The sequence below is a fragment of the Mustela lutreola genome, chromosome 8 (genome assembly GCF_030435805.1).
Source record: "Mustela lutreola isolate mMusLut2 chromosome 8, mMusLut2.pri, whole genome shotgun sequence".
NCBI classification, from domain to species: domain Eukaryota; kingdom Metazoa; phylum Chordata; class Mammalia; order Carnivora; family Mustelidae; genus Mustela; species Mustela lutreola.
Genome location: NC_081297.1, coordinates 131,703,435 through 131,722,050, shown reverse-complemented (window position 1 = coordinate 131,722,050; position 18,616 = coordinate 131,703,435). Strand labels below are relative to the sequence as shown.

General features: G+C 38.3%; 1 protein-coding gene across 1 annotated transcript in view; it reads right to left on the bottom strand.

The window, feature by feature from the left end:
* The window catches only part of UTP20 (UTP20 small subunit processome component), a 97,165-nt gene extending 81,013 nt beyond the window's left edge, over positions 1-16,152 (bottom strand). Inside the window, exons 1-12 of the mRNA XM_059186651.1 lie at positions 15,948-16,152; positions 14,923-15,003; positions 11,500-11,566; positions 11,235-11,367; positions 9,963-10,151; positions 7,173-7,254; positions 6,280-6,417; positions 5,659-5,814; positions 4,948-5,094; positions 4,730-4,864; positions 3,436-3,513; positions 1,400-1,578 (exon numbers count right to left, since the gene is read on the bottom strand). Of these exons, the coding sequence (XP_059042634.1) occupies positions 1,400-1,578; positions 3,436-3,513; positions 4,730-4,864; positions 4,948-5,094; positions 5,659-5,814; positions 6,280-6,417; positions 7,173-7,254; positions 9,963-10,151; positions 11,235-11,367; positions 11,500-11,566; positions 14,923-15,003; positions 15,948-15,992 (1,430 nt within the window). The 5' untranslated portion in view covers positions 15,993-16,152. The remainder of the gene's footprint in view (positions 1-1,399; positions 1,579-3,435; positions 3,514-4,729; positions 4,865-4,947; positions 5,095-5,658; positions 5,815-6,279; positions 6,418-7,172; positions 7,255-9,962; positions 10,152-11,234; positions 11,368-11,499; positions 11,567-14,922; positions 15,004-15,947) is intronic.
* Positions 16,153-18,616: the final 2,464 nt, after the last annotated feature.

Here is an 18,616-nt window from a genome sequence, read left to right as displayed (position 1 = left end):
AAAAAAAAAAAAAAAAGTTACGTACATGAATGGTCGTTAACAGCTACAAAAACTAGAAGTGACCTAAATGTCTTTCAACAAGTAAATCAATACATAGGCTACACTATATCCATGCCATGGGCTGCTACTCCACAACAAGCACACGAAAAGATGTTCAACAAAGGAATGGTCTCTTGATGCAAACCACTTGGATGGGTCTCAAAGGAATTACATGACTGAAAGCTGATCTCAAAAAGTGTACTCTCGGGCGCCTGGGTGGCTCAGTGGGTTAAGCCGCTGCCTTCGGCTCAGGTCATGATCTCAGGGTCCTGGGATCGAGTCCCGCATCGGGCTCTCTGCTCAGCAGGGAGCCTGCTTCCTCCTCTCTCTGCCTGCCTCTCTGCTTACTTGTAATTTCTCTCTGTCAAATAAATAAATAAAATCTTTAAAAAAAAAAAAAAAAAAAGTGTACTCTCTAATTCCATCTATATAATATTCTTAAAATGATAGAATCATAAAAACAGAGAGCGGATTAATAATTGCCGGTGGTTAAGAATGGAGGGCAGATGGGGCGCCTGGGTGGCTCAGCTGGTTGAGCAACTGCCTTCGGCTTAGATCATGATCCTGGAGTCCTGGAATCGAGTCCCGAATTGGGCTCCCCGCTCGGCAGGGAGTCTGCTTCTCCCTCTGTGACTCCCTTTTCTCCTGTTCTCTCTCTCATTCTCTCTCTCTCACACACACACACACAAATAAATAAAAATCTTAAAAAAAAAAGAAAAGGATGGAGGGCAGAGTGTCAGAGTGAGTGTGGCTATTAAAAGGTAGCATAAGAGAGCCTTGTGATTATGGAACAGCTCTGTTATCTTGACTTTGTTGGTGCTTATCAATTTACACATGTGATAAACTGCATAGCGCCATATAACCAGATACACACACAGCTAGAGATGAGTGCATGTAAAACTGATGAAATCTGAAAAATGTCAATTTTATCATTGTGATATACGCAGTTAACTTATGCAAAATGTTACCACCAGGGGAAGCTGGTTGAAGCGTACCTAGAACCTCTCTGTAGGATTTCTTTCAAATACAAATGAATGTACAATTATTTTAAAAATAAAAGATTAAAAAAAATCAATAGTCACCTCTTTCTTTCATATACCATCCTCCTGACCTTAACCAGGTTAACCTGTTTATGTAGCCTTCCATGTCTTTTCCGTTGCTTATTTACACTTTTTGTTTTAACTTTGCAAAATGGTATCATACTAAACAACTATTCTACAACTTCCTTTTTTCACAGAACAATATATCATGGACATCTTCTCAGCTAATATACAGAGATCTTCATTTTTTACAGTGTTCTTATGTATTATAAAATGGGTAATCCTACCAACATTACAGGGAATAAAAACTTAGAACTTACTCCACCGTCTGTTGTGAAAAGACGAGGGGATACTTCTCAATTGCCATCGAGCCAGCAGTGGGAGGTGCTGCTTTGTTGAGAATGAGCTTGGCCAAAATGGCTAGAGCTTCATCTTTGACAGCAGCCTCATTAATCATGAAGCAATTTTCAATATACAAGAGAAAGCTGGGTAGAAAAAGCTAAAAATAAGAAAGGAAATCACATTTATTAACACATACCTATTTCATAACACTTAAGGAAGAGACAATTCTAAGACTTCCACAGATGGAAAAATCAATCATAAATACAGGATCAGGATCACAAAGGCCTCAGACCTCTTCTCCACAGAAACTATGAAAACTAGAAGACTATGGAGCAATACCTAAAAACCTGAGGGAAATGAGAAAATCTATAATTCTATAGCTATCTTGCTAGCAATATGAATAAAGACATTTTCTAAGGTACTAAATCTCAAAACTTTACTTCCATTTGTCCTTTCTCTAGAACCTCTGGAAAATATGTACCATCAAAATAAGAGAGTAAACTAAAATAAGGGAAAGTTGTGGGACCCAGGAAATAGGAAAAAAAGCAAAGGAAGTCCTATTATGACATCTGTGCTGTCGGCTGAGAAAGCAACCCATACAGACTCACACTGCTCGAGGAGGAATGTGTCTAGGAAAGGACAGAAAAAAAAAATGAGCTGCTAAATTTTCTGACAGGTGAAAGCATTTTAGAATGCTGATGGCAGATAGACTCACTAACCAGCGAGTCAAGAAAAATCATTTCCAGTTTTTAAAGAACGAGGCAATCTATAATTTCAGGATAAATGAAAAGGTATATAAAAAAGAAATGTGAATATAAAATACTTGCTTAGAAGGATTAATTATACGATGAATAGGAAACCAACCAAAATTTGTGATGTAACTCTGTTGAGAAGAACATATCCACCGTAGGAGGAAGTCTACAGAAGAGTAGTAGAACTAATGAATCAAGGAAAAGCAGTGTATCTGAATGATTAGAAAATATAAAGTAACAGAAAAATAAACAAGAGATGTGGTTGTTCTTGGCGAGGAACGTGTGAGTGGAAATCAAGTGTCTAACTTTTAGCCCTGCTTGACTTTTAAAACTGCATAGAGTATTCTGAAAAAATAAGATGTTCATAAAAAGACCAAAGGGAAAAAGGGAGAAGGAAAAGATGCCGCTGCTAAGAAAACCAGAGCAAGGTAAAGGGCTCTCATTGGACAGGAAGGAAGGACACGAATGAAGAAGGTTTTTCTTGAAGCAAATGAGAATGTATTAATGCCTAAAGGGGAAATCAGTGAACAGAGACAGACAGGCTTCCATGAGGTATGCTGTGGAAGATCAGTTACAAGGAGTGGCAAATGTTTGACAGAATGGAGGGAACAGGGATGAAATAGACTCAGGATTGAACAGGAAAAGTGTCTACCTCACCACATCAGGTATTCACATACTGACAGTGAAGTGCATTAGCAATTATCCTGCAATCCAAATGTTTCAGAAACTATTTTCTATGTTTCAAACTCACATAAAACTTCCTTATAGTCTTTTTTCAACTTTACCACATGGTTTCACAACTTCCTCAAGGATTACTTAAAAACAAATCGATTATCTAATGTCACTTTAAATACCCCAGCATATGGAATAAAGTTTTACTTGTGAACTAAAACTGAAATATAATTGCTTTAAAATATATGGACTAAAATATCAAATATTTATTCTATTCCTCTCAAACAAGAATCATAGGACTTTTGGGCGCCTGGGTGGCTCAGTGGGTTAAGCCGCTGCCTTCGGCTCAGGTCATGATCTCAGGGTCCTGGGATCGAGTCCCGCATCGGGCTCTCTGCTTGGCAGGGAGCCTGCTTCCTCCTCTCTCTCTCTGCCTGCCTCTGTGCCTCTATGCCTACTTGTGATCTCTGTCAAATAAATAAATAAAATCTTTAAAAAAAAAAAAAAAAAAAAAGAATCATAGGACTTTTAAGTTTGATTATTTTATCCTGACAGATTAACAAAACAAATCCAAAACTTTAGTTGCTCACCTGCTCAAACTGCTTCATAAGAAACATAACTTCAGAAAAATCCAAAATTAAACGTCTTTCAAATCTGCTCTCAAAAACCTGTGGACCACAGGTAAAGAACATTAAGTACACAGGGAGTACTTTCCCCATTCCTGAAAATAAAATCATCTTAAACCTTCAAGGTCCTCTCATTTGCAAGCAGGAAGTGGTGGGACACTCGGTACAAGTTACTAGAGGCAAAAAAGAACTTGACTGCTGAATCTGCTGCTGTGCGGAAGGACACATCCAGGTGTGACAATGGCACTGAACCCTTCTCCTTGGGAAAGCAGCTGGAATAAGGAAGTGGCAGGCACACTTCAACCAGTTTTCTGTACAAATGCTTGCCCTTTGGCTGCAAGAATTTACTTACAAATGTTAGGGGCCCTGGATTTCTAGTGATTATGCTGGGTTCTGCCTAAGAGCTCTTCAGTTCTTTCCCACGGACAGAGAATTACAAAAGGGCAAGCAGTACTATTTTATACCCTTTTCCCATGCAATATACTGCGGCACTGCATGAGTCTAGGAGGAACCTAACTGGTCTACTTTCAATCCCACCTCCCTACAAACCATCTTCTAAACTCATTAAAATGCAAATCTTATCAAATCATTACCCTGCTTAACATTTCTCCAGGGCTTTTCACTACTTACAGGATAAAACCCAACCTAACTTTGCAAAGCCAAGCAGAGTCTCGCTGGTATACACCATACCTCCTCATGTGTCTATATACTCAGTAGGAAAACATTTCTGGATTTTTTTGTTTTTTTTTTCCCATTTATGGATTTTTGATGCATCTTGTGCTATTCCCTCTCCAGCCATTTTTAACCCCTTCATTGACTGGCAGATGCTATTTAACCTTCAAGGACTATCCCAAACATAAGTCCTTTGGAAAGCATTCTTTGTCCCTCAACCCTGTGCAGAATTAATCATTGTTTCAATATGACAACAACAGATTAATTCAACACATTATAATAACTCACTTCCAGGGCCCCACCTCCCTAACAATCAAAAACCACAGGTACCATAATACCTACCCTGGAATACCTAGCCCACACCCAACACATGGTAATCTACACGTTTGCTGAATATTTGCCATTTACTTTATCACCTTCGGTTTTGCCTCTTTCCATTATTGTGTACAATTCACATCTCCTTGATGAGATTATAGGTTCCCTGAAGGCAGAGCCTTTGCCACATTTCATTTGTATTCCCCCGGAGGCTTACTCAATGCTAAATATCTTATTAACTACTCAATTAATATCTGTTGAAGTAAATTACTTTTTGTATGGTTTCTTTGATAAGGATCTCCGGCAAGGAAACATTTTCACCCAGGATCAAAGCAGAAATTACAGCCAAGAGCGTCTCCCGGCAAGTTGTAGAAAGATTGGCTATTTGTAATGTTTGAGATAATACCTATAAAATAAAAGAAAAAACAATGCACACTTAGCAATAGCTTTTAATGAACAGACACTAAGCAAATGAAGCTGGGAACTCACCTTACAAACATCGACAGGTTTGGTTATCTTTGATCCATTCCCATGTTTCACAAGTATCAAATATGTTTCTAACAACCTTCTTATCTGTTCAGAACTTTCCCCACAGTTACTTGTGCTTACTTTTGTATGTAGATCTAAGAGTGATTCCTGTCAATGGGGAATATAACAGAAAGAATAACTATAAAATATCATCTGTTAATCCAATAATGAAAGTATTGGATGAAGTGGTTCAAATTTTCACAATTTTGAAAGAAAGACACACTTCCCAGAAGTCACTAAGGATAGTAATAGCTAACACTTTTGAGTGCACGGTTATAAAGTGCTTTATAAGTATTTACTCACAATCCTCATAACAACCACGAGGTAAAGAATATTACTGTCCCATAATCCTACCAGATGAAAAAATTGGGGAAGAGAGATTTAAGTAACTTTCCCAAGTCAGTGACAAAGCCAAGATTCAAACAGAAGCAGTCTGGCTCCAAAGGCTGTGCTCTTAACCATAGTGCTCTAAGGCATCTCAAAATATCAAAAAAGTACAGGGGATAGAGAGTGGGGCAAAAAAGGGAAACAAAAATCCTAATTATGTGTGTAAAAGTATAAAGATAACAATTATAAAATACAGTCTCCAGGAGTGGTCTGCTAAACTATGAGCAAGAACAATCAAATCTCGGGTTCCTTAGTATACACAAATCCTTAAAAATTAGAACTTACTTGCAAACATTCAAAAAATGTACCAAAATGTTCCTTGTAGATGTAGAACGCAGTTGATTTGACCATGTTTTTGAGTGTTTCTCCAACTAAAATCCATGGCAATTGAGTTTCTGTTTCAGTAACTGGCCCTAGTTTTTGTAAAATTAGCTTCACTGCCTGTGGGAATCCAATAATCATTAAAATGGACATGTACACTCTTATTTTTAAAGTATTATACTCTTATTTCCCACTCTGATTAAGCTATATTAAAATCTGATCTGGAATGATCAAAGATATGGCAGCTTTGATGGTTAACTACATGTCCCATAAGGAATTTCTAAACTAGGAGGGAGAATTTTATCATCCAAATGCTCACTCCTCACTCATTAATCAATTTATGTTATCTTCTAGGATCCAGGATAAAGAAAACAGCTTTTATTTTATTATAAAATATAATTTTATAAGTAAATATACCTAATCACCTAGAGCCTAGGTAAGCATTGTTATTAAAGCCCTAATGCTTCCCACTAGTGCTTTTTATTTATTCCAGAGTATCCTCTCTCTATACTATTTACATAAATCTTGTCCATTTTCCTTTCAATCTCTTTCATACAGACTCAAAAGATCCTCCCAGTCATTTACCTTCCCTGTACAGGAATGAAACATGTTTCTAACTCCTTTGCACATTTCAAAGAGCAACTGTCCAACTCCTTCTACCTTTTCTGGATGTTCTTCAAGATCAAGAAACATTAAATTGAAAAGTGCATTTTTATCAGAAACCTAAAACACATAAAAGAAATGGAAAATTACATTTACAACACAAGAAATCCAAAGGAAGACATATTATTTACTGCTGCACAGATTCATAGTTAAATGTAATTAGGATAAAATGCTAAAAGGAAGAGACACAGTGATTTCAAACTATTCTAATAGTATATCACTTCTAATTTCACACACAGCACTGATTCAGTGCAATAATGCACATGTCTGTGCCAAGAAAAACTACATAAAGCAACATTCTACCTTTCGAAGTAAATCATACACTTAGGAGTAGAAAAGAAATTAATACCAGTGTTTCTGTTTCATTATAAGAATCCTCTAAAATTTACTATGGAAACACAAGCGACATCATGATAAGAGTTTCTTCTGTGAAATTACTATAAAAGTTTCTATTACTCTCACCATTCATATATTTACTGACTTGAATTAGAGGGTACTTCTGATATTTAGACTGAAAGCTACCATAAACCTAAATAACAATAAAACAGTGACTTAAATTATTCCACATTAATAAGCAAAGATAACCTAAACATGAAATAAAATAGTAAAGATTTTTCTTATATATATGTTATATTATATATTGTTTTCATATTTCATAATTCATTATTCATATTTCATAATCTATATAACATATAGATTATATTATCTATCTATCTACCTATATTAGTCCATGCAACCACATTTAAAAGATATGTTTCTGTTCATCAGATTCTTGAGGATTAATGAACAATAAACACGTACGATATCAGACTAACCTTTCTCATCAAAAAAGTGAAACTTTCAGCAGCAAAATTTCTTATATGTAGTTTTTTATGAGCCAGGAGTGTACTATACATGCTACAAATGAGAAAATACGACATGTTTAATAACATTTTAATAAATACACACTCCGCATCAACTCTATGTCCAACACTGAGCTAGGTATATGAGGAATACATTGCCAGTATAAAGCAAGCGGTTTAAAATCTCGTTCATTTACCAAGACAGAAGATGAAGATAATAGAAAAGAAAAATCCTAGGATTGGTGGTACAGATTTTACAGAGAAGACTCTATGAATAGCTAAAACTTGTAGTGATTCCTGAATGATGAGAAGAATTCAGGTGGGTACTGGCGTACATATGATTAGAGATAAAAGTGAGAACAAAGGCAGGATGTGTAGAAATGATCACAGTCAAAGGACAAGGAAGCCAGTCTGTCTGAAAGGAAAAGGGTGGTGGGGTTGGGGATGACTGCGGCAGGTAAAGCCACCCAGGTAAACAGGTACTTCTGAACACCAAACAGAGGAATCTAGACTTCAGCTTATATCTGTGTCAGCACTTACTCTGTGTTACTTCCTCTAACCAACACAACCCCATGGAGTATAGGTACTATTATCCCCAATCCACAGATAATAAGCCCAAGACAGAAAGGCCAAGCAACCTGATCAAGGTAATAAAGACACTTAGCTGTAACTAAATAATTACTTGTATAATCTCATTGTTTAAACTGGTCACATGGTTTAAACATGGTCTCCTATTTTTGCCATATTCTCAGTATGTAGCCCACAGAAGGTACTAATAAATATTGGCTGAGTGGGAAATGAGTGTTTTGGAGAGATTAATTTAGTAACAGTATGCAGGATGAAATAAATGAAGATGCTGGCAGTCCAACCAGAAAGCTGCTTAAGTCCTGCGAATGTGGGTGAACAAGGCATGAGAGAGAACAAGGCATGAGAGAGGCTTATGGTAGAGGGAAATGCTGAAAGATGGATCCAAGAGGCATTTCAAGAGTTCTTACAGTAGAAGCCAAGAACTTACAGTGCCCACAAGAACCTTATATGATTGGGACCCTACTAATGCAGTGTGGCACCACCTAATTACCCTCTGCTTATACACACTGCCCCACGGCCCAGGACTCCTTGCTGTTCCTTGAGTATGCCAGGCATGCACCGAAGATGTTCTCCTGCTAATCTGTAAACTTTGCCCAAAGAGGGATTTTTATCTGTTTTATTTGTAATTGTATCTCAAGCGCTGAACACATAGGTAGTGCTCAATAAACACTCACTGAACTGAGTTGTCATTCTCCTCATGTCATCTTAGGCATTTTATCACCTAACATCATAAGAAGAAGGCTGAGTATGGAACAATAAGGTATTTTTGAAGAGAGACCACATTCATACAACTTTTATTACGGTATGTCGTTATAGCTGTTCAAGTTATTGCCGTTAATCTCTTACTTGCATTTATGAATGATACTTTATCATAGGTACGTGTGTGTAGGAAAAAACATAACACATAGAGGGTTTAGTACTATCTATGCTTTTAGGTATCTACTAGGGATCTTGGAACCTAAACCCCTCACATACTGCACACTGCCCAAAGATCTTGCTGGTTTTGAATGAAGTAATCTTGGTTTCTAATACATTTTACCAAAAGCTTCACAGAAAACTAGTAAAGGCTGAAAAAATATTTCTTTCTCATTCTTTGTTCAAAGTGGGGTAAAGGGAAGCGTGGTTCAACAAAGGGGAGGGTGAAGGGGCAGTGACAAAAACAAAATCGACAGTTCTGTCCCATACCGACACCTATACTTAGGAGGAGGGCATAAATCTTCATGTTCTTGTGGCAACTAAAGTATGCAGAAATAACCAGTAAACCAAGGGGGAAAATCCATCAAGTACCGGACTGAAATTGACTATACTCAATCTTTTTTCTTAAGCAGGAAAGCGACTATGGAATTCATTCTCTTTCCCTGTTCACATTTGCTCAGTGTTCCCTAAGTACCTCTTTTGGCTTACTAAATATGTTAGGCGCTGGGTAAATTCAGATATTTAAGACTGGATTCTTGAAGAGTTCAAGATTTATAAAACACATCATTACACTGTGAACAAACAATTATAACAGAAGTTGTGTGATGTAAATGTGTAGAATGCCAGAAAGGTTCAGAGTACAAAGTTTTCACTTTAGGGTAAGGTGCCCAGAAAAATCTGTGGAGGTTATGAAAACCAAGCTTGGCTTTGATGGGGAAGCAGGATATCAGTAGCTGGAGATAAGAGAAGATCAGGTCAATGCAGACTAATAGAACAGATGATGGACCACTATGGCTGGAGAACCAATTTCGTATAATTAGAGACTGAGTTGGAAAGGCAGTGTGGAGTCTGATCTGTCAGACTCCCAAGAAAGAAAACAATAAAAAAAGCATGTCAGAATTATGCAGCCATATCAGCAGGTAAACATGATGGATACTGTGTACATTTTAACTAAATATGGGGTAGGAGTGCGAAATCCTGGTTGTCAGTATTGATAAAGACTGCACTTGACCAAAAAATAAAAACTTGACATGGAGGACATTAGGAGAAGGAAAGGAAAAATGAAGGGGCAGGGAATCAGGGTGGGAGACGAACCATGAGAAACCTTTTGGGATGATGGAAATGTTCTTAAACTGATATGGTGATATTTGCACAATTTTATAAATTTACTAAACAGCACTGAATTGTAAATCAGATAAAAGAAAATTTAAAAGTCACAAACCCCTAAGCCAAACTGTATTACAGAGAGAAAAGGGTCACCTGTATATATTGGACATGTCCTTCACCATTAGTCTCCACAGGTACTTGTAAAGATAGGACAGTGAGGTGAAAGCCCATTCTAGTAACTCTGTGTCCTGAGTCTCCAGGATTGAGGTGATAGTCAGGAAAAAATCCTGAAAATGTGGATAAAAGTCCGTCTGCAGATCTCGTGCCAACTGTACAACCAAGCTGGATTAAAACATAAGATCAAGACACGTGTATCAAAACACAAAGTCTGTAAATCTATTTCACAAATGATAGCAGATTGCCTGTGATCTCCAGGATTAATTAAACCTTCCAAACTAAGTCTTAAGAGACATAAAACATTTTTCACATTTTAAGAGTTTAGCAAAGTGGGGTGCTTGGGTGGCTCAGTTGTTGGGAGTCTGCCTTCAGCTCAGGTCAAGATTTCAGGGTCCTGGGGTTTAGGCTCGCACTGGGCTCCCTCCTCAGCAGGAAGCCTGCTTCTTCCTCTCCCACTCCCCCTGCTTGTGCTCCTTCTCTCGCTGTGTCTCTCTCTCTGTCAAATAAATAAAATCTCTCAAAAAAAATTTTTTTTTAGCAAAGAAATGAGGCTGGAGCAAGAAGGTGCACTTCATCACGAGTTACACTCAGTCATTCCTATAGTGTGCAAAAAAATGGGATCTTCTTAAACGTATAAAACAGTTAAAAAAAAAAGGATACCATTAAGATTCTGCTTTTTGGCAAAGCACTAATGTTCTAATCTAACAGAAAAGGCAAATTCTTGTTTTTAAATTCAAACACCAGATCTAAGGCAAATGTAGCTATAAAACACAACATTTCTTAGTTGGTTTTTTTTTTTTTTTAATATTTTATTTATTTATTTGGAGCAGAGAGAAATCATGATCATAAGCAGGGCTGGTGGAGGAACAGAGGTAGAGGGAGAAGCAGGTTCTCCACAGGGCAGGGAGCCAAGCTTGATGCCAGAACCCAGAGATCATGACCTGAACTGAAGGCAGATGCTTAACCAACTGAGCCACCCAAGTGCCTCTTTTAAAGATTATTTATTTGAGAGAGAGAGCAAGCCCGGGAGAGAGTAAGCACAAGCGGGGGACAGGTGCGGGGGTGGGGGGAAGAGCAGACTCCCCGCTGAGCAGGGAGCTTGACACAGGGCTCAATCTCAGGATCCCGGGGGTCATGACCTCCACCGAAGAGAGTCGTTTAACCAACTGAGTCACCCCAGCACCCTTTAAAACACAAACTTAAAATTCAGGTAGGTGTCATTGAGCTTTCTCTCAACATACTACTTACTCCAAAAGGGGCTGATAGGCAAAACTGTTCTTGATTTGCAGGTGAGTCTTCAAACTCTGAACTATCTCATTTTGATGATAGACCAACTGATTGAAGGACTGGCATTTGTCAATAACTTCTTTGTAAAATTTGCCTGGGTTTAAGAAAAAAAAAAGAGAGAGAGAGAGAGAGAGATTCTGCTTTTCTACCATACCATTATTTAGTTGTTTTAAACACAGAAAGTGCAAATGATGGGAGAATAAAATAGAAACAAAATGGAATGTACCGAAGTGTTCTGTAAGGTTCAATTCTCTCCATTTCAGCAGACCCTCAAAAAAGTAGGTTTCGACTTCCTGCCAAGATTAAAGCAGTCCATTAATTTGGCAACTCAAAAACTATGATCAAAGTAAATAAGAATAATGAAATAGTAATACCTTGAGACAATGATAATAGTCAAGAGTTTAAAAATATTTCTTATGAAGGGCATTAACAAACTTAAATAGCAATCAGCTGTACAATATAGGCATATGATTTATAAAAACAGTATTTTATTGATTTGGTTGTAGCAAATAAGTCTCTAAAACCTAAGTAATAGCCACACTAAAGAGAAAAATTTTTTTTTCTGTTTTCTACACTTTTAGGCCCAGGAAAAAAAGGTGCTCTTAACATATGAATTTAGAAATATGAATTATAACCTTGTGGGGTAGTACTCTGGCAATTATTAAAATGGAAGAAAAAAAAAGAAAAGGAAACCAACAAAATAGGTATGTCCTCTGACCCATCAATTCCCATTCTGGAGATATTTCTTATAAAACTTACAAACATACCAGTATGAAGATGTTCATTCAGCTCTATTGTAGTGGGGGAAAACACCAAACACCCTAACTATGCAACAACAGGAAAATGCTTAATGTAACCTATGGCCCATAAATACTCAGGTATATTATACAGCTATCAAAAAGTTCTATCTATATTGAATTAGAAGTATGTTGATGATAAACTCTCACAGTGATAAAAGCAAGAAACATAATAAAGCAAATGGGAGGAACCAATTTTTTTAAAAAAGACTTCTATAAATATACATATTTGCACATATCATAAGAGAGAAAAGTATAGAAGAATACATATATACTAAAATGTCAACATTAGTTTCCTTGACAATAAGGAATGGTAGGGGTGAGATAACAGATTTTTCTAAGTTCACCAATATGTTGTCATGTTATTTAGCTTATTACCACAGTATATATTATTTTATACTTTTTTTTTTTTAAAGATTTTATTTACTTACTTGACAGAGAGATCACAAGTAGGCAGAGGGGCAGGCAGAGAGAGGGGGAAGCAGGCTCTCTGCTGAGCAGAAAGCCCAATGTAGGGCTCGATCGTAGGACCCTGAGATCATGACTTGAGCGAAAGGCAGAGGCTTAACCACTGAGCCACCTAGGTGTCCCTACATTATACTTTGAAAAGTAAAATCAATAAATTATTACCCTGTGTGTATGTGTATGGAGAGAGAGAGTTCAAATTAGTACACACACAAACAGCATGCCAAATTTTCTACGATCTCAAAATATGTCACTTTCCCTTTGCATTGTTATTCATAGCCCCTACCACAAAGGGATGGAGTGAGGATGCTTCCTCACTCCTTGAATCTGGCCTTGCTTTTCTGACTTCCTTCGACCATAATGTGCAATGGAAATGAACATGCAACCAGCAAAGTTAGGTGTTAAGAGGCTTTGTAGCCTCTGCTTTTCCTCTCTTGAAAAGAACCTACCATCATGAAAAGAAGCCTCGTCTAGCTTATTGGAGAATAAGAGACCATGAGGACAACTAAGACTAACAAGTCCCAGCCAAATGTGATTGAGACCACTGAAGACCATCCAGTACAAGATCCTATCCTAGAATCTCTTCTCTATTAACTCGACATTCTACCTCTTACTCATCTATGTCTCTTGTGGCTTAAACTATAAACCATATACTGAACACTAAATCTATAATTCTACCTCCAAAGTCACCCGTACTCCTCCAGATCCATATATTCAAATATCTTTTGGATACCATCATCTGGATGGCTGTAGGTATATCAAATTCAACAAGCCCCAAATGGAACCAACCCTGTGCTTCTCTTCCTATAAATCTATCTTGGTAAGTTATGTTTTCAACTACTCAGTTCTTAGAACAAAAACCTTAATTCCCTTCCTCCCTTCATAACCAGCAGGTTGTAAGTCCTACCCTACTTTTTTAATATCTCTGGAATCCTTCCCTTCTCTCCCTCTTGACTGCTGCTACTATAATAATTTCTTACTTATGTAACTACCATATCCTCACAACTGGTTGTCCTGACTCCAATCCTACTCTTTCTTCCACATTAAAGCAGGAAGATCTAAAACTTAGACCTGATCATGTCACTCACTGACTTAAAATCCTTACAGTCCTAGAATGACTTCCTACAGCTTCAGGATAAAATGCAAACTTAGCTTGACATATGAAGTCTTTTATGCTCCTTGACTGTACCTTCACCTCTGTCTCTCACCAGTGTGTCCCTCCCCAATCCCAGTAATCATCAACACACACAAACATTACACATACAATTATAACCACATTGAAATGTTCTGCAGTTTCTTGAATGTGACATGCATTTTCTAGTCTGTTTATACAGGCATCTCTCTCAGCCTGAACCAGCATTTCCTGTCTTCTTTGCCATGCTAAATACAAATAACAAGACTCAATTCAGCTATCATCTTGTCTACATTACCTTTTCAACACCCCACCCTATACCTACAAGGAATTTAGGTTAGGCTCCTTCAGCATGAGTTGCCAAAGCCTTATATGCTTACCCAGATCACATCAGTTAACATACTAAATTCACAGACTGAGGGGCGCCTCGGTGGCTCAGTGGGTTAAGCCTCTACCTTCGGCTCAGGTCATGATCTCAGGGTTCCGGGATGGAGCCCCGCATCTTCTCTACCTGCCTCTCTGCCTACTTGTGATCTCGGTCTGTCAAATAAATAAATAAATAAATAAATAAATAAGTCTTTAAAATAAATAAAGAAAGAAATTCGCAGACTGGAGATAAGATATCCAAAAAGACAGTGAGTAGTGACTATAGCCAAGCGAAGAACTGTAAGAACTGAAGATGAGTCCCTTAAGTTCAAGGCATGATATACAGGACCTTAAAAGGCTAACAGGGGAACAATGACTTCATGTAGTAAAACAAGATTTTTCAGTAGAGGTATGACTGAGAGCATGGTTAGAACTGGAAAAAAATATGTGGTTTAGCCCCTTTCTTTTTATAAAGATGTGCTCAAAGTCTCTTTAAAATGGCAGCTTCAGGAATATGAATCTGCAGCACAGCTCAGAATGCACATGGGAAAGGAAGAAGCTGGAATCACAGAAGTCACCTAAGTGTCAAGTTAACTGTCTAACACAGCATCACCCAATAGAACTTTCTACAGTGACAGCAATGTTCCATATCTGCACTTGCTTAATATTGTAGCAACTAGCCACATATGGCTACTGAGCCCCTGAATTTTTAATTTACTTTAATTTACATTTAATTTGTTGTGTGTAACTACTGTATAAGATCACACGGGTTTAATGCATTTCATGTAAATAAAGGAATGGCCTGAAAAACAATTCACTTATACTAAAAGGAGAGACTAAAAAACCAATTATGAATACTAGAAGATTAGCTAATACAATGTTCTCTTACCTCATCATAGCTTGCAGTTCTATCAATCCGGTGAATAATATCAATATTCACATTCCCCAGTCGTTCAGCAAATGTAAGAAACTGTTGGAGGATATTTAATATACAATCATCATTTAATACTTATCACATCCTGAATACCTGTTTTGAGTACTGTATAATAATCACATGTTGACAATTTCCTTGTGAAAACAGAAAGTTTAAAGTTTCAATAAGCTTGTACTATAAGATAGTACTCTTGTACTATCATTACAAGTAATGGTTTGCTTTGCTTGCAATTTCAGACTTGCATTTTCAATCAATCATAAAATATATAATTGTGTTTTGTAACTAGAAACAGACATCACTGATGAATCACAAAAGTGTAAGAACAAACTCAAAGACACAGTCTTAAATGTCCTGCACCACTTTATGAAAATAATTAAATACTTCCATGAATGTATTTGCAAAAAGTTCAATCATGTCATTTCAAATAAAATTTCCATGCTAGATTGAGGTGCACCCAGGAGAAAGTTGGCAATGTGGTCTCGCCAGATGTGTTAGATTTCATAACCCGCTACAAGCACAGGGATCTGGCTAAGCCGTTCCAGCAATAGTGTTTTTAAACACAGATAAACGGTTGTACAGTAACAAAATAATTCTAAGGGAACAAATAGAAAGTGATGTCACAGCCGTTAGCTGGAATTCACTCATTTCCTCCCGCCGGCTCGCGCCCCAATTTAGTCTTTAAGGATAAAAGAGAAGTGGAGAACATCTCCTAAGCACTTCTCTAAGACCATGCATTTCACTCTGGACTACGGGAATTCCCAGGCAGGCCAGGCCCCCCAAACCGCGGGCGAAGTCGGCGATCCAGACGTCTTTCCCCAGCCTATGTTTACTACACCCGGAAAGTCTCCCTCCTTTGCCAGATAAGGGACTCAGGCTCGGCCCAGAAGACTGAAGCCCCGAGAATCCCGCTCTGAGCCAGTAGCAAGGCTGAAGCAGCAGGGACCCACACCACTGCTCTGGGCCCAAGTCTCTTTGCTCACCCGGTATGTGTTCTCGGTCTTGTGGGAAACGGGCTTAATCTTCATGGCTGCAGAGAGGCAGGGGCCCGCGAGGACCTCGGTCGCGGGGGTAGGGTATGCAACGGACGGTACGAAGGGAGACTAGCTCACACACTCGCAGTCCCGGATTCCCTGATGCTCACACTTCATCACGTGCGACTTCTGCCTCTGGGCGCCGCCATGTTGAAGGCGGGGAGGAGACTAAAAAGATCACGTGGGCGGAAGAAGTGACAGAGCAGGCGCAGCCTCCTGGGAACCCCGCGAGGAAGCGGAGAGCTGTGGTGGGTCCTAGTGTAGGGTTCTTTTTGTCTTTTCAGTTAAGATTTCTAGAGAAACGTGTATTTTTTATGATAAAACAAGCCAGTCCGCATTGCTAGCTAAGAGTCATTTCCCTTCAACTATGCACTCTGCAAAGTTCTTTACATCAAAAATTTCATAGTAAGGCTCATTGTGAAGGCTGCATGAGCATAATTAAGGAGCATATTTTTAAACCCCTTTGGCATGCGAAGAAAGCAGGGATATGCAGCTGGTAAGTGGTAGTCTAGCAGAAGTCTCCGAGCCTCAAAGACTGATACTCTTAACCACTATCCGTTCAAATAAAATTGAAAAACAGAAAAGGAGTTTTAGGGGGGAAAATCTTATAATTTCGTGTTGTCAGTTGATATTTCGGTATTTTTTCTATCACTCTTATCTTGTGAAAGATAATTGTACAAACAGTTACATGTATTTTCTTTTTCACTTACTCACTCAACAAGTATTTCTTGAGAATCTAAGGGCCATGCCCTGTTCTGTAAGCTGAATAAGACAGACAATAATATTACTATAATTCTGTTTGGAGGTATTTAGTGAGATGTTTACATCTTACACATGGAGAGATGTTAAGTAGACAATTGAATATATTCCTGCCCAGAGTTCAATGTATAGGTCAGGGCTGGAGGTGTGGCTTAAATGCCTTAAATACTCCATTGCTGAACCGTGTGGGGTATTTCAAGCCACAGAACTGGTTGAGATCATTTAGGGAGAAAGTGATGAAAAGGAGGATGAAGAAGACCCAGCTGGACCTCGGAGTGCTCCAACATTTAGCAATGGACTGGAAGGGGAATGGGATGGAGAGTCAGTGAGGTAGATACAGACTACTCGTGGCATGGAAGAAGAACCAGTGGTCAACTATGCTGAAAGCCCAGGCTAGGAAAGTGGCTGCTGGATCTGACAAGGTGAAGGTCGCTGGTGACCTTGACAAGTACAGTCCAGTGCTGAAGAAAGGAAGCAAAATATGCATGGATTGTGGAGGAAATTGGGTGAAGAAGTGAAGTAGGTGTAACACTTTCGTATTACTATTAGCATTACGACATCAGTATTTTCTATGTCATTATGGGGTTGTTGTAAATATTTTTAATGGCTCCATAGCATTCATAGATATTATTTTAATGTGAATTTTTAAAATTTTTTTAAAAAACCTTTATTAACATATAGTGTATTATTAGCCCCAGGGGTACAGGTCTGTGAATCACCAGGTTTACACACTTCACAGCACTCACCATAGCGCATACCCTCCCCAGCATTCATGGATTTTTTTTTAAGATTTTATTTATTTATTTGACAGAGAGAGAGAGATCACAAGTAGGCAGAGAGGCAGGCAGAAAGAGGAAATCAGGCCCCCTGCTGAGTGGAGAGCCCAGTGTGGGGCTCCATCCCAGGACCCTGGGATCATGACCTCAGCCAAACGCAAATGCTTAACTAACTGAGCCACCCAGGCACCCTGGATTTTTTAATAATAAAATAGAGAAGTGCCCAATATTTGGCTGGCTTCCAGTAAGCTTTTTTTTTTTAAGGTTTTTTAGGTTTTTCTTTTTTTTAAGTTTTTAGGTTTTTTAGGCTTTTTTTCTTTCTTTAGATGGTTCTTCACCTTAATGCTTCACCAATCTCTATTTTTTTTTTAAGATTTTATTTATTTATTTGACAGACAGAGATCACAAGTAGGCAGAGAGGCAGGCAGAGAGAGAGGGGGAAGCAGGCTTTCTGTGGAGCATAGAGCCCGATGCAGGGCTTGATCCCAGGACCTTGGGACCATGACCGGAACTGAAGGCAGAGGCTTTAACCCACTGAGCCACCAAGGTACCCCAATGCATCACCAATCTCTTAAGGAAGTCTGTAAAAGCTGTAGACCTTCTCCTCAGAAAAGAGCAAATAAGATCATTCACACTGAAGTGTGGAGATAATTTCAGAAAATCAGAAGTCTGCAGTCATCTAAAGGTAGGAGGCCCCACTCTAAGCAATATTCTCAGCTAATTGCTAAAATCACTCCCCAGATAATTGCATCCTTTTCTTTCTCTGTTACTTATTTTTTGTAATGGAGTTAATGGAACTATAAGGAATGGAGAGAAAAATGAAAATCAAGGACATTAAAAGAACCGACACTTGTACGTTACATATTGCACGGTTACCCATTACATGATCTTCATATATACACATACCTCATTTTATTGTGTTTCACTTTATTGCCCTTCACAGATACTGTTTTTTACAGATCGAAGGTTTGTGGCAACTCTGCATCGAGCATGTCTTTCAGTGCTATTTTCTCAACAGCATTTTTAAAAAATTTTTTTATTTTTTATGAACATATATTTTTATCCCCAGGGGTACAGGTCTGT